The sequence below is a fragment of the Balaenoptera ricei genome, chromosome 9 (genome assembly GCF_028023285.1).
Source record: "Balaenoptera ricei isolate mBalRic1 chromosome 9, mBalRic1.hap2, whole genome shotgun sequence".
Taxonomy (NCBI): domain Eukaryota; kingdom Metazoa; phylum Chordata; class Mammalia; order Artiodactyla; family Balaenopteridae; genus Balaenoptera; species Balaenoptera ricei.
The window spans coordinates 57,963,276-57,977,783 of NC_082647.1; the positions used below are offsets into that span (position 1 = coordinate 57,963,276).

The 14,508-nt window shown below is 38.7% G+C and overlaps 1 protein-coding gene across 2 annotated transcripts in view; it reads right to left on the bottom strand.

Annotated features, from left to right (window-relative positions):
* Positions 1-14,508, bottom strand: part of CALCR (calcitonin receptor) — a 136,818-nt gene that overhangs the window by 44,057 nt on the left and 78,253 nt on the right. The window contains exons 1-4 of one of the 2 annotated variants that reach the window (XM_059933855.1): positions 13,906-13,967; positions 11,837-11,917; positions 5,768-5,924; positions 3,179-3,289 (exon numbers count right to left, since the gene is read on the bottom strand). In XM_059933855.1, coding sequence (XP_059789838.1) covers positions 3,179-3,289; positions 5,768-5,924; positions 11,837-11,887 — 319 coding nt within the window. In that variant the 5' untranslated portion in view covers positions 11,888-11,917; positions 13,906-13,967. Of the gene's footprint in view, positions 1-3,178; positions 3,290-5,767; positions 5,925-11,836; positions 11,918-13,905; positions 13,968-14,508 lie in introns of those variants that run through there. The other variant, XM_059933854.1, reaches the window with a different exon arrangement.

Sequence of the window (14,508 nt, forward strand, 5' to 3'; positions counted from 1 at the left end):
TGGGTTGATGGTAAAATACTAAAGAATTTAAATTTGTTGAATATAGGTATTTTTAAGGTTTGCCTTTCTTTTAAAGTGGACTTGCCCCCAAGCTGAGAGGAATCTAAAAATCAGGCTGAAAAGATGGATCTATGCCTGGTAATCCCTGTTCTGTGACCCCAAACTTGCCTTTTAGTTAATAATTACAGCCACTTTGGCAAGAGCCCACTGCTGCTTTGGAACTGGCCTTGCAGCCTTGATTGCAGAACAGCTCTTTGTGCCACTCATGTTACCTCTAATGTGGCTGTCAGATCAAGATTAATGAAGCATCATTTATTGGGAACAGTCGATAAAGACCTGGGGGACTACTATCAAATAGCATTTACAGGAAGGTAGTGCTGAGCAGGGCATAGCACTAAGCCCTTTCTCTCTTCACATCCCAACTCTTCCAACAAAATAAGAATTCCTAGAAGTGGCTGGCCTGAGCTGGTTTTAAAAGTGCCCCACTGTAATCCCATTTCCATTATCTCTTCTCACTGGGATCGCACTTTGTATCTCATTCTTGAAGGAAGCACAAAAAGCATCTCCCAAACATTGTCTCAGGGATAGACGAAGTGCTCTAATCTGGATTCCAGAAACTTTCTTGCATAAATTTTATTGTATGACTGCTGTTTTCCATCTTAACTGATGTCCTCACTTTCAGTCTGCAGGAAATAACCTCTCGTCATTCATAGACAATAAGAGTGGGTAACCAGATGGGCTGGTTAACCCTGAAATGTGGTAGAAAGTCTGACCCAACAAGTCTTGGAAAAATCTGAAAGAGAAGGTTGATTTTTTCCATAACCTCTTAAGCAAAAAAACAAACACTGAGTCTTCTCTTCAAAATGCTACCTCTAGTCCAGATCAGATAATTCAAAGAAGATCCTCTCTTGTCAGGACCCTGGCGTCCCCTTCCTCTAATTGGGTGTTCTGACTCTCTTCCCTGGCCCCATTCCCTAGAGGTCACTGAAGGACGGAGGAGAAAGATGAGCACTGAGGTGCGGCGGGGTTACTGTGCTCTGTTATTCCACATCTTATTAGAAGAGATATGGAGCTTGAGATGGAATGACCTGTGTTCCGGGAGCTCAGTCCCCACACCAGTCAACTAGTGGCTCTAGTTTCAACATCTAGAGCCACCTGAACGCTTCCTGCAGGCTCAGGCTCGCTGTACTCTCGGGAACAAATCTCACCCCTTAACAGGGACTTAGGCAATGTGTCTGTAGCTGGACCCACTTAGTTTCAGCATCAGGATCTCCTTTGTAATGAAGATTATATTCCTTTTTAAGTATTTTAATCCCAGGTTTATTTCAATGGGACAGATTTTCTATCCAGTCTCCTAGAACGGAACTTCTCTGGCCCTGATACCTACAGTTCCTGGAGCTGGGCAGCTACTACCTTTTATTCCTCAGGGACCCTCTTTCCTCTATGGCCTGTATCAGTCTCATCGGATGTTGTGCTCTGCCTCTTACTGGAAGAGCTACTGAGTGCACTGGCTGGGCTTCACTGATACCAGCCACTTTCTGATCTGGACTTTATTGTTTAACACAGTTTCACCTTGGCTGCGCAATTTAGTCACAAGCAGAACATTTAAACATCTTGATGTCCAGGTTGCACTCCAAACTAATTAAATCAGAATATCTGGGGTGGTACCAGGGATCAGGATTATTTTTTAAAGCTCCCCAGCTTCTCAGCCAAGTTGAGAATCACTTAGTACTAGCAGCTATCCAATCCCATTTCCCAGCCCCAAGTGTCTAATCTCTGAATTGAGGCTGTTGTACAACCTCATACCTACTTCTCATACATCCTTTTGCCTTGGCTCCTGACCACTCACCACTGAGCATCTTGGATTCCAGACCTCCATTCTGTTTGGATAGATGAGAATACGAAGATGCATAACTTCGGCCCCTAGCTTCTCACTTCACTTGGCACCTGGTACTCCTGCCTAAGCATCCCCGCCCAACTTCTAACCACACCAGTGAGGCCAGACTGAGGCCTGAAGGAAAACGATGTTCTGCCTTGAAAGTTCTGAAAGTACTTCAACCTGCATAAGTTTGTACAGTGACTTAGAAATATTACTTCTCAAATGCTTTTCCAAGACTGTTGCACTTACTTAGAAAGAAAGGGATAGGTAAGAGCTCAGGAGACTTGGGTTCACTTGTGGTTTTATGTCAAATATTATGTGAGTATAAAATGAGATACTATATATGAAAATGTTTTGCAAAGTTAAAAAATGATATTCAATGAAAATATTCCCGTGTTACTAATTAACTTTAGTTATAAAAGTAACACCAAATTCACTTAACACACATCTGTTGGCTGTTCATGTTGGGCTGGCCACACAGCTGGGTTAGTGCAATCCATTTTAATAGTACCGGTCTTATTTACTGAGCATATTTTAATATTTTTTTTTTTTTTTAATTTTTTGTTGTTGTTGTTTGCTAGCTTCCATGTGATTTTAATTTATTTATTTATTTATTTATTTTTGCTGTGTTGGGTCTTCGTTTCTGTGCAAGGGCTTTCTCTAGTTGTGGCAAGTGGGGGCCACTCTTCATCGCGGTGCGCGGGCCTCTCACTACCGCGGCCTCTCTTGTTGCGGAGCACAGGCTACTGAGCATATTTTAATAATCTACTGTTGGAGCAGAAATCTGGTAAATGTCTAGAGTTACCACCTTCTGATTTATCTTCCCTGCACATGACAGTTTTATATAATTTTCAAGGTTACATCAAATTTCCATTATGCTTGTTCTACCAGCCCAGTACGCACAAACTCTATATCAAGCATTTGCATAAGTCATCAAATGTGAGACAACTGAAAAAATTTTAAAACTACACATTTAAATAAAACTGTTCAGTTTTAGAAATATTTTTTATTAAAATTTAATTTTAAATATTTAAAATATATAAAATTTTCATTTTTATCTAACATTTAATATAATTTATGACTAAGGGGCATAAGTGATCAGCAATGTGACTTAAAAAATAAGGGCAGCTTGCAATCTTTGTACAACTGGGTAATATTTCATTTATGGAAATTCTTCAGAATGTGCTAAACTGCATAGAATATGACTTGGTAGTATATTTTGTATCTGATTTTCTTTTCAGAACTAGAAAAACGCTAAAAGATTCATAGCAAAATATAAAATAAAAATAAATACTCTACCTGCTACATCAAAGTCCGGAAAATAATCTGGGCAGTGCTGTTGGGCGAGCACTCCAGCCGGTGTGTCATCCCAGCAGGACCATCCATCCCAGGTACGGTTGCAATACAGACCTGGCCATTTAGAAAGAAATTATATTACAGTTGTCAAAAACTGGAGAATCCTCAGCAGGATTTAACAGTGCATAGACAGTTATTCTGGGACTCTCCACTTGGACATGGAAATATTGAAACAATAGTAGCAGCAGCAGCAACAAAATAAAGGTATTAACTTTTCCAAGTACCAAGGAATTTCCTTTTTTTTTTTTTTTTTTTTGTAGGACATTCTCCATTTGTTCCTCAAAAGGCATATTTGTCATCTGTATGGAATCTTTCCTCCAAAATCTTTCCTTTAAAATATCTCCAGAAACGCTATGAAAAAACTCTTGTGATAGTATATGCAATGTTACCCCTGGATAAAAGGCTTTGGAACATTTGTAGCCTACTAACCATTAACCTTCAAAGTGGTTGCCTTAGGTAGTTCTATTGTTAATCCAAGGGTGAAGCACTTGTTCAGGAGATGCATTTGCAGCCAGTTAATGGCCTACATATAAAAACAGTCTTATTACTTTAGAATCACACCATTACTGACTAAAATAATGCTTAGTCTGATCACTTTATGTATTCTTCAACATTGGCTCCAAGTGGTTTCTCACTGCTTTCAAATATTAAATCTACTCTTGAAGGGGGAAACTTTTAGTACAATTGTAAAAGTATCTACTTTTTCATACACCTTCTTATTGCTACTAGTGTGAGGCTGGGGTCAGATTATGAGGTGTCTTAAATGCCATCCTAAGGAGTTTGGGGTTTTTTTTTTCCTGTAGGCAAGGTGGAACCATTGGGAATGACACGAACAAATCTAGATTTTAGTGAGAATAAGAGGGTTTTTAAGGATAAGATTAACAAAGAGAGACAAACTAGGTGACTATTGTAACCATCCAGGTAAGAGATATTAAATGTCTCAAATAAGGCACTATTAGTGTATTTAGGAATATTAATGAAATGTAATTAACGGGGTGTGGATGTAAAACGGGAAAATACAAGGATGACTCATAAATATTAATCCTGAGTAAATGGCTCACTGGTGGTGTCACATACAGAAGTGAGAATCCAGGAGGGATGAGTTCATGAGTAAGGTAACGGTGGGATTTGAAAATATTGTACTTGTGAAATGGCCAAGTGGAAATGTGTAGTAAATGTATGGGAGATGGACGGAGAGGATTAGGTGAAAGAATAACTGCATTTAAGGTGTTTCACTGCATAGAAGCCTGGTGTAAATTCTCAATTTCAAATAAAGGAATATTTTTTGTTTGAAAAAAATTAAATCTACCCTAAAACATAAAGCTATTCAAAAGAATGAGCTTCAGGCTTTGAAGGCAGTTCTCAAAAAAAAAAAAAAAAAAAAAAGTTTTAAATAATGATCGTAGCACAAAAGTTCATCCTCCCAAGATGACTAAGACCAAAGCGAAGGAGACTGCACTCACTCAAGTTTCTGAAAATATCAATTTTGTGTTTCTGTTGTTTCACTTAGCTTCAGAGAAAGGGTTTCTCCTTTGGGCAGAGTTACATATAATGCCTTTTCAGGTTCTTAAACACTGAAACCACTGCAGACAGAAGAATGACATGTGTCTTTCAACTGACTCACTTTTTTGTTTGAAGGAAAATGCTAAAAATAGGAACTACAAATTAAAACCTTAACTGTTTGATGGCAAACATGTGTCGTAAATAGAGTATATTCAACTAATTTTCCCCCTATGAAGCAGTGTTGTCTTAGACTACAGGAGGGTGTAAAAGATCTTGCTGGGTCTTTTCAAGTGCTTTAGGGGTCAGGGGAGAGAATTTAAATGAATGTAGCAATGCCTGGTCATCACATCCTCTCTTTTGTTTTCCCCTGGGCCCTCTGTAGCTAACAGAATATGCTTGGCGCTAAGAATATCTGGGCAGTCACACAGAGCATTCTAGAGAAGGTGATAGATAAACAATGTCTGCCTAGGAGGTATCTTTTTCTAATTCCTCTGGGAACTGGGGGTAGAAAAGGAGAAGGATTAGCATGAGTTGCCACCCAATTGGCAGGTAAGGGAAGATACTACCTAATTAACCTAAGCAAGACAGAGTTTTGATAGGCTCTGCCTCAGGCTAATTCTCTGCCCACTATTTTCCAGCTCTCTTCCTGTCATTCTCTACTTCCTCTCCCTCACATAGTCCTGTATTGTTCCTGCTTGCCATGGGTGAATACTGGGCTATTGTAGTAATTTTGTCGTAAATGCAGATATTAGCCAAAAAGCAGTCAGGTGAACTTGAGCAAAGAAACTAGGCATGTTTGCTGTATGAAATACACAAACATACCACGGTATGAAAGCCACTGTTAAAACTATTGGCATATTAAATTAAAATTAGTCGACACATATTCACCCACAAAAGAAAATAAGCCTTTCTTGATGTTTGAAACACACATTCACATACAGCCTTCTTTTTACCTTCTCCTTGGTAATGGGGGTAACTTTTGCATTCTTGATGTTTGAAACACACACTCACATACGTCCTTCTTTTTACCTTCTCCTTGGTATGGGGGTAACTTTTGCATTCGGTCATAGCATCTGTGCTGTGCCTCCAACAGCCTCTGCTTTCCTAAAAGGTAGAGAAATGGCTCCGGCTCTATTGTTGGAGGGTGGGTGACCTCTGAAGTGGCAGGAAGAACTGGAATTGGGCGCTGTATTAGAAAGGGAACTGAGTTACTTATGGGGAGTAGAGATGGGTGAATACATAATGAAACCATCAAAAAGTATGAAAACATTTATTTTTCCTTCTATAAGCAACAATTATGCATGGTCTCCATGTGGAATATTTTTGCTTTATAATTAAAAAGTGTATTTACATTTCATCTATAAATTCTACCTAAAATTTTCCTATTTGCCTTCATTCTATTCACTCTTGAAAATGTATAGCACCCACACAAACTCATACACCTCTTTACAAGATTGTTTTAATTTTATCAGTGTAAAGTTTAGAAGTAAACAAAGTAAATAACCTGATTTCCAAAATATGAATATTAAATCAACTCTGCTTTGTTTGGAACTCCTAAGAATCACGAATCATGTTATTTAAAGTAGCTATATTAGTGCAATAAATACGTTTTAATTGGATTCTTTCAGCTGATATGTTTGTACTTAGATTGCACACACTGCCCAAAATTTACCCTTTATTCCATAGAATAAAATCTGTTCTTCTGAAATAGTCTGCTTTAGGTAATTGGCCTTAATCTCTTTAAATTGGTTTCATCAGCAGATGACCTATACAAGGTATCATTTTCACTGCTGAAAATCAATGTAAATCTTAAATATTTCTCTTAGAGCTTTTGAATTTTCAGTGCAGACTGACATTAGGTTTGTCAGTCTGTTAGTTTTCACTACCATCATAGGTCCCATTAATCTAAGTTGTGTGTGTGTGTATGTATCTGAAAAGATGAATGTCTGACAAATTGTCTTAAGTTGTGTTTAGATAGATTTTAATTTCTTTTGTGGCTCTGATGTTTTTAGCAGTGCTTGAATCTGATTTTTTTATATCCATGTTCTGTACAGAGTTTTTTGGAGAAGACTTGCAAGCTTCAGCCTGCATTGACTTTTTCTGAAGTTAGAAATTCTCCTTGTTTTCTATTACACCTGTTGACACACTTTTAATTGGGCTTATTTTGTTTAAATTATTCTAAGACTGAAGTGTCCCCAATGTACTGATAGCAGAAATAGTGTTATGTACCTTTCTCTATTCTCCACAGTCTCTAAAATAAACATCTTTATTAAGTTGACCTGTATACCCCAGGATATTCATGGTAGAGCCTCACTGTTTTCCAGTGTATCTCATTGTGTAGACAGGGAATCCTGTCCTATGAGACAGCCTATCACTAAAGGCTAAATTGTACAGAGCATTAAACAATAAAAATTCAGAGTAGAGAGAGAGCATAGGGCAAGAATAGTTGGGAATGACTACAGATACAAGGTAGAATTTGAATTGGATCTTGAGTATATGTACCGTTGCATAGGCAGAGAGGAGAGGGAAGGCTTTGTGGATGGCAGGAAAGGTATGCAGGTAAGTCCAGGGGAAGGAAACGGTATGTGTGAAATGCTGTACTGAAACCATACTGCCTCGAGGGGAGCATATTTGAGGGTAAGATATGAAATCAAGGAAAATCAGATAATACAGGGCCCTGTGAGAACAAATACAAAACGTCTGGGGCATGAAAGGCTCAATATATTTTAGCAAATATTTTAAAAACATGATGAAATAAAGCTGTCTTGCAGTTTTTTTGACCAGTGAAGGTTGAGAAAGGAGAATGTTAATAAGATTCATGTGGTAGGCATCAGATGTCCACAGATTAGTGCTGAGGAGGCCAGCCAGGCAGCTGAAGGCAGGGAATAGATCATCTTAAGATGGAACAAGAAAGAGCAACTCAGCACTTTCTCAAATAATAAAAGCACCGAGGTATATTTGAATATAAGGAATGGAGAACAGTAAGAGTCAAATAGCCCAGATATTTTAGCCTATATGACTAGAAAAGAAAATGGTAGCATCCTGAGAAAGAGAAGACATTAAGAAAGGAAAACCTTACTCGGGGGAGAAGGTAAGTTCTCTTTTGGACTAGATTTGGAGGTGCCAACAAGTCACCTGAGTAGAAATCACTTGCAAACAGAAGAGGGTGAATACTTATTGTTATAATATTACTGTTATAACTGTAGATGAATAGTTATTGTGAATATATTTGACACTACTCTAAGTGTTAGGATTATTTCTAATTTTAATGCCTCTAGAATTTGTGACAGAAGAAATTAATGAACCGACAAAGATTATTAAAGGTGTACAAATCCTTTACCAATGTAGCTGAACAACATTATGTTGTAATATGACCCCTTTCCCACTGGTTTTAAGATCAGTCAGTCAGCAAATAGTCATTGAACTTGATGAGCCAAGTATTGAGCTAGATGCTGAGGATACGGTGCTGAGTAAAACAAGCACAGATCCTGCCCTCGTGGAACTTACAGTCCAGCAAGAAAAACCAACACTATAAATATTTCCAGACACCAGAAACTGTGAAAGGTAAAGAATTATCAATCATTAAATGCTCAGATATTCCATTAGGAATTGAGAGATGGTTTGGGAGTAAGGAAAAGTATTTTGAAGAGATTTCATGTAAAAGCTTCTTTTTGGATTTTATTAGCCTACATTTGTATGAATGAGTGTTTTAATAATTTGACTAAAGATCATGTAACCACGATCTTTAATTGATTACAGTGTCCTCACAATAAGATACAAATGATTGGTTCAGCTTATGCATCTACTTGATTCTTTGTGGCTCTATTCTTAGAATCTTGAGTTGATATGAAAATCATCATTTGATATTATTATTTCTGGGTCATTTTCCCACCACCTTCAAATCAAATTAGAAGATGTAATATGATGTTATATATAAATCTTTTCTGTCACTTATTAGATATTTTAGACATTAGGAACTACTTTGCTTAAGTTTGACATTCTTTCCAGAAGTAACATTCTGAATTCTACTTTTAAATGGACTAAGAAACCAATTAAATGTTCCTGTGTTAGTTGGAAATTCATGGAGCCCATGGGGAGGCAGTATGTGCAAGAATAGCCAAGTGGAAACCCTATACTTGTATTTTCAATGACAACGTTATTTGGTTTAATGCAGTTTTAACACCAGTAATAGCGGAGATATGACCATCTGAAAAAGTAGGTGTAGTTCATGTAGATGACAGTCGCATCGATCTTATCATTCCTTCAATGTTGAAACAAAACTCCAGTGAACTTCCTGTAACCTGGTCCAGCAGAGATTGTTTCAACACTGAGGGAATGAGGAAGCAGAACTTCTGTCCTTAGAAGAGGCATAATAATCTGAGGCCGCTCCTGGTCTGGGTCATGTTTGAGCATTGACGGTGCAATTTTTCCAGTGGTAGCTGAATGTTTCAGTGATCTTCTTCGGAAAATAAAATATACATTGAGGCATTCTGTTATATATGTATATAACATACAGATATATGTAGATATAAATATATAGCCATTACATCTATATAATTCTGATCATGAAATTACTACTGCTTAAAATAACATGTAAATTTCATAAAGTTCATTGATCATTAACTTTATGCTGATTATTTCTTAGTTAAAAATTGCTAGTGAGGTGGTATAATTTTCAGCAGTAAAGAGGTAAAATAGAAGCAGTAGTGATTAAACCACCAAGCAATGTGAAAAACAACATTCCACTTATCATAAGTGTTATGTTTATTCTATGTATTTGTGGAATGTAAATATATAATTTTATGCTCACATGCAGATAGAAATGAGACATTAAGGGCATGTTGCTTTTCTGAATAAAGATTGAAATTCAAAGTTTTGCATTCAAGCCATCTTGCATGATTCTTCCAAAATCAAACAAAAACCACCTCTTAATTGTTGTCCTATGTAGCAGTTTAGCCGCCGTATATGCGATGTCACTCCTAAAGGCTCCAGTAGATGGCGCCACACATACGACCACCAAGCTGCCACTGACAGCTGTAGTCCGCAGCCGAAACATCACTGTTCTTTCAGTTAATACTTTGAGTGCCTCCCACATGCCAGGCACTGTTCTAGGTTCTGAAGATTCAGCAGTGAACAAAACTGGCAAGGTCCCTGCCCTCATGGAGCTTACATTCTAGAAAGTTTCATCCACACCAATCATGGGGTCCAGAAGTAAAGCAATCTATTTGAATGGCCGTGTGTTTAAGCAATTCCTACTTTGATGTAAGACAATCAGCCTCCTTGTGTGTTACAGGTGGTTTCTAGAAGTACAGAGACAGAACAAGTAGAGAGCTGTTCTGTGTAGAACTTTGAGGAATGGTCCAAACCTACTGAATGTGGGGATCCATGCTACTGGGTTGAAGGGAGACATTCCTATTGATTGCCCCAGACACAACTGCTCTAACAGGACTATGAATCCAGAATCCACAAGCTGATGTAAACAACTTTCCACGTCACCATTCTTAATCATGATAATGTCTATGTTCAGATTATTTGTAGCTTTCAGTTACTCGTACCTTTCAAAATAACAAAGGATAAAATAGAGCTTTGTAAAGTGTTAGCCCTTCTTCTTCCAGGTAGGATCAGATGCCTGCCTGGTGTCCTGTGTCCTTTCTACCTGAGCATTATATAAACAAAACTGCCGTGTATTATCATAAACTCAACACAAATAGGGGAATACGGCTAAGTCAACAACAACAACATAAAGTAGGTTCTTCTGAGAAGCATTATGTCTTCATCATTGTTGTCATTGTAATCACTACCATCTTTTTAGCACTCACTAAGTGCCAAGCACTGTTCTAAGCCTATTGTATTACTGCAGGTAAGAAGAGAAAGGGAGTGGGTAGTTTTGGTAAAAGTAGATGAGGCTAATGGAATGCGGTGACACAAACTGATATTTTAAAGGCCATTTGGAAATCAGATAGGTAGAATTCAGTAAATATATTGGTAGTGGTTAGTAATGTATCTAAGAAGTGACATTTTAGAATAAAGTCAACGTCATTTAAAAACTTCCTTTTCTCTAGAGAGCATCAATGTGGAACATAATGAGTATTTTAGAAGGAAACTGGTGTATCGAATTTTTTATGGACAAATCCTCCAAATCCAATAGGTAATCCAAACACAGACAGAAGCAAAATTTATGTTAGTGAAGAGAGCACAAAGCCATTTAAGTACCCTATGCAATCATGTTTGCTAGTAAAAAAAAAAAAATGCCCACAAACCATAAGACACCTGTCATGCTCATGCAAATATATGAAATTCTTTCAGTCTTTGAATTTTAAAATGTATTAGGGTAAGAGTTTTGGAAAAAGTGACCTACTTTTTTTTTTTTTTTTTTAAAAACATACCAAAATTTATATAGTCTTTGTAAAAAAACAAAAAACAAAAAATGGTGACTGGATAATATTCAAACTTTCTTATTATCTAGTAGTTACTTTATCATTTCTTCTATCTATGTCTAGTTATATGCTTTATGAAATAAAATTTAAAAATATTTACATATAGTTGATCACATAGGATTTCATTTGAGATGAATAACAATATCAGTATGAATAAAATATACCAATATTTCTGCATCTATAGAATATGACATAAGGCTTAGACATTTACAGATGAAATAAAATATTCCAGTAGTTTCTACAATATTCTTGTTTAAGATTTATTTCGAACAGCATGAAGGTACCTACATTTCCAACTACTGGATTACTTTTAGCAAATTATACTGTACTTTATCTGAAGATTAAAATAACATGACAGTCTTACATAATAAAATAAACTATCCTCATTCAAACAGGTACAGAAGGGCTACATTAGCAATCATTCCCATAAACTTTGACATATAACATTACAAAATGTAAATTCCCTTAAAATTAAGTTAACATGTATGAAATGTTAATAAGTTTTCCTTGAATAATATTAAGAGGAGATTTGTTAACAAAACATTAAAGAAAATTATAGTTTGGTTTCTGGAGAACAATGTCTACCCTTGCAAATGCCCAATCATCATACTACTTCAGCATTCTTGATTAACATAGCTTAAAATAACTTTGTTTCACTTACATTCAGAAAGATGAAGAGGGTCAAGCACCAGCGTGTAAGTGTGAACTTCATTTTGGGTTTTTGAAGACGGTCTTCTAAGACCTAGAAAAATATAAAAGTAACAAAGACATTTAAATTAATACAGCTCTACTATTGACTGTGGCCTTTTTTTCTTGTCTATTTGACTTGAAGAAGATCAATGTCCAAAGACACCCTAAATACAATCCATGTAAGTACAGTAAGCTTGGGAGGCAAATGCAGCAGCATGTTCCACTGCCCTTCCTCTCAGCCAGGAAGACTGTTGTCTGGTTGTTGTCTAAAGTTCTCCCATTAAGAAATTTTGGAGCCCCCTTTACATATCAGGACATAAAAGATTCCGAGAAATCAAGAGCAATCAATGTGGACTTCAATTAACACATGGCATCAAAAGAACTGCTGAAAATTTTCCATGGAAACATCCACAAAAAAGTCACCTCAATGGACATGAACAAATAAAATCTGTGCTTTGTAAAGGATTAATAGCTATGCCTTTCAGGTAATCAAAAGCCAACCTTTATTTAAGTAGTCTTATTTGCAGCCTTGAGTATTTTTCTTTCCTACAAATTCTTCAAGCGTCAAGTTGCTATTAAGAATAAATTTATTCCATAGGAAGGCTTGTTTGTTCCCTAAGAGGTGACCAGTCCTACTCAAGAGCGCAACACTCAGAAACAGGCTGCTTTGTCACAAATAAGAGTTTTTCGTTACTCTGCAGGTAATTTTACACAAGGAAAAATAAAGGGGTGAAAAAAATTTTAAATATATACATTTCATCAGTGGGATTTGTGTGAAAACTATTTCAACTAGAGGTGAGTGGTTATCATTGCGTCTAACACTCTACTCCTTGTACCACTTTTAGGTTTTACATATTCTGCTAGGTTTAAGTTAGTAACTACACTGTATGCCTGTTGGGCTGCACCTTGCAGGCCTGCGAGCCTTGAGACCAAAAAAAATGGCCTGGAGACAGCGGTGGAAACATCCATGGTTTACTGGAGAGGGTATCTTAAGCAAAAGGTCCTGGAGCAATATCCCACGTTTTACAGCAGATGGTAGGCAGGACATGACAGCAAGCTTTGCAACTTGGGGGAGAAGGAGGCTACCATTTATAAGGGGAATTGACATCAGGTTGGCTCAGTTACCAGGGGAACCAGCAGCTGGGGCAGGGAGCAAACACATAGGCAGGTACTATTTAAGCTCTATAATTAAGAGGATTGGAGAGTCACCTGAGAGAAGCAGAGCCTGCTCGAGCAGGGGATGTACAGAGAGCAAGGGAGCAGCCATCTTGAATGGCCTGACGATACACTCCACTCCTACACACCCTGCAGGACCCTTACGATCTTGACCTGCCCATTTTCCGTGATATCCCTCGGGGCAGGTATACAGAGGCACACTCCAACCAAATACCACACATGCAATACAGACACCAGCGGCTAAAGAGTATCACGAGTCCAAGAGGTGGGCAAACTTTGGAGCCAGGCGCTTGTCAGGTCAATTTTTCATGGAAGTCCAGACGAGGATGACGATGTCCTCTCGTGACAGGGACCCAATCAAACTCACTTCACAGTGAGGCCACCACTGTCACCCAGTCCACAGATCCCCTCCACTTAGACTAAGGAGGGAAGGGAAGACGTTTAACAGGCACAATACAGGGGAGATCGTGACTATTAAGCAAAATACAAGCAGTAAGAGCACGCCGAGATCACATCGCCCCTGCGTGTGGTTTTCGTCCTGGCCTGCAGTACCACACCACCTCTCCATCCTCGGTCCCCACAGCCAGTGCCGAGTACTGGAGAGGCGTGTAGCAATGGGCCACAGGGTTAATATGATGGTGCCTTTCTCCAGGAGGGGGCCTGGATTAATTACCTTAGGAGTTTTAGGTGGGGCTGGGTAGAAGACAGGTGAGATCTGTAAATCCCTTTCTAATCCTCTTCCCCACGAGGCAGCAAACCCAAACCACTGGGGACTTACCTGCCAGTCCTAGGGTCATTTATGATGTGTTCCCCTGGGGATAGATCCTGTGTCAAGAGCAAAAGCAAGTTATTGTCCTGACCAACCGTTTGGCAGCAGTCCGTTTGGCAGCAGTCGTTAGGTGGTCGACAGTTGAACTTGGATTGTGTTGACTAGTTGCCTCTGGGTTAACAGGGCGTCGGCACTGGGACGATTGCTCCTGGGACATGTCCTCATGTTGGAAGATTTTTCTGTTTCAGTTGCTGAGTAGTCCCGTCATCCTTTCAATTAGCCCGGCAGCACAGGGGCTGTAGGGCAGGGGGAAATGTCAGTGTATGGCATTTGTATCGGCCCATTCCTGAACTTCATGACCAGTAAAGTAGGGTTTTTGTTTTTTTTTTTGGCCGCGTTGGATCTTCGTTGCTGCACGCAGGCTTCTCTCTGGTTGAGGCGAGCGGGGGCTACTCTTCGTTGCGGTGCATGGGCTTCTCATCACAGTGGCTTCTCTTGTTGCGGAGCACGGGCTGTAGGTGCGCAGGCTTCTGTAGTTGTGGCGCACAGGCTTAGTTGCTCCGCGGCATGTGGGATCTTCTCGGACCAGGGCTCGAACCCGTGTCCCTTGCATTGGCAGGCGGATTCTTAACCACTGTGCCACCAGGGAAGCCCCTAAAGTGGGGTTTTTTTGCATTACTCTACGACTCCGTAGACCT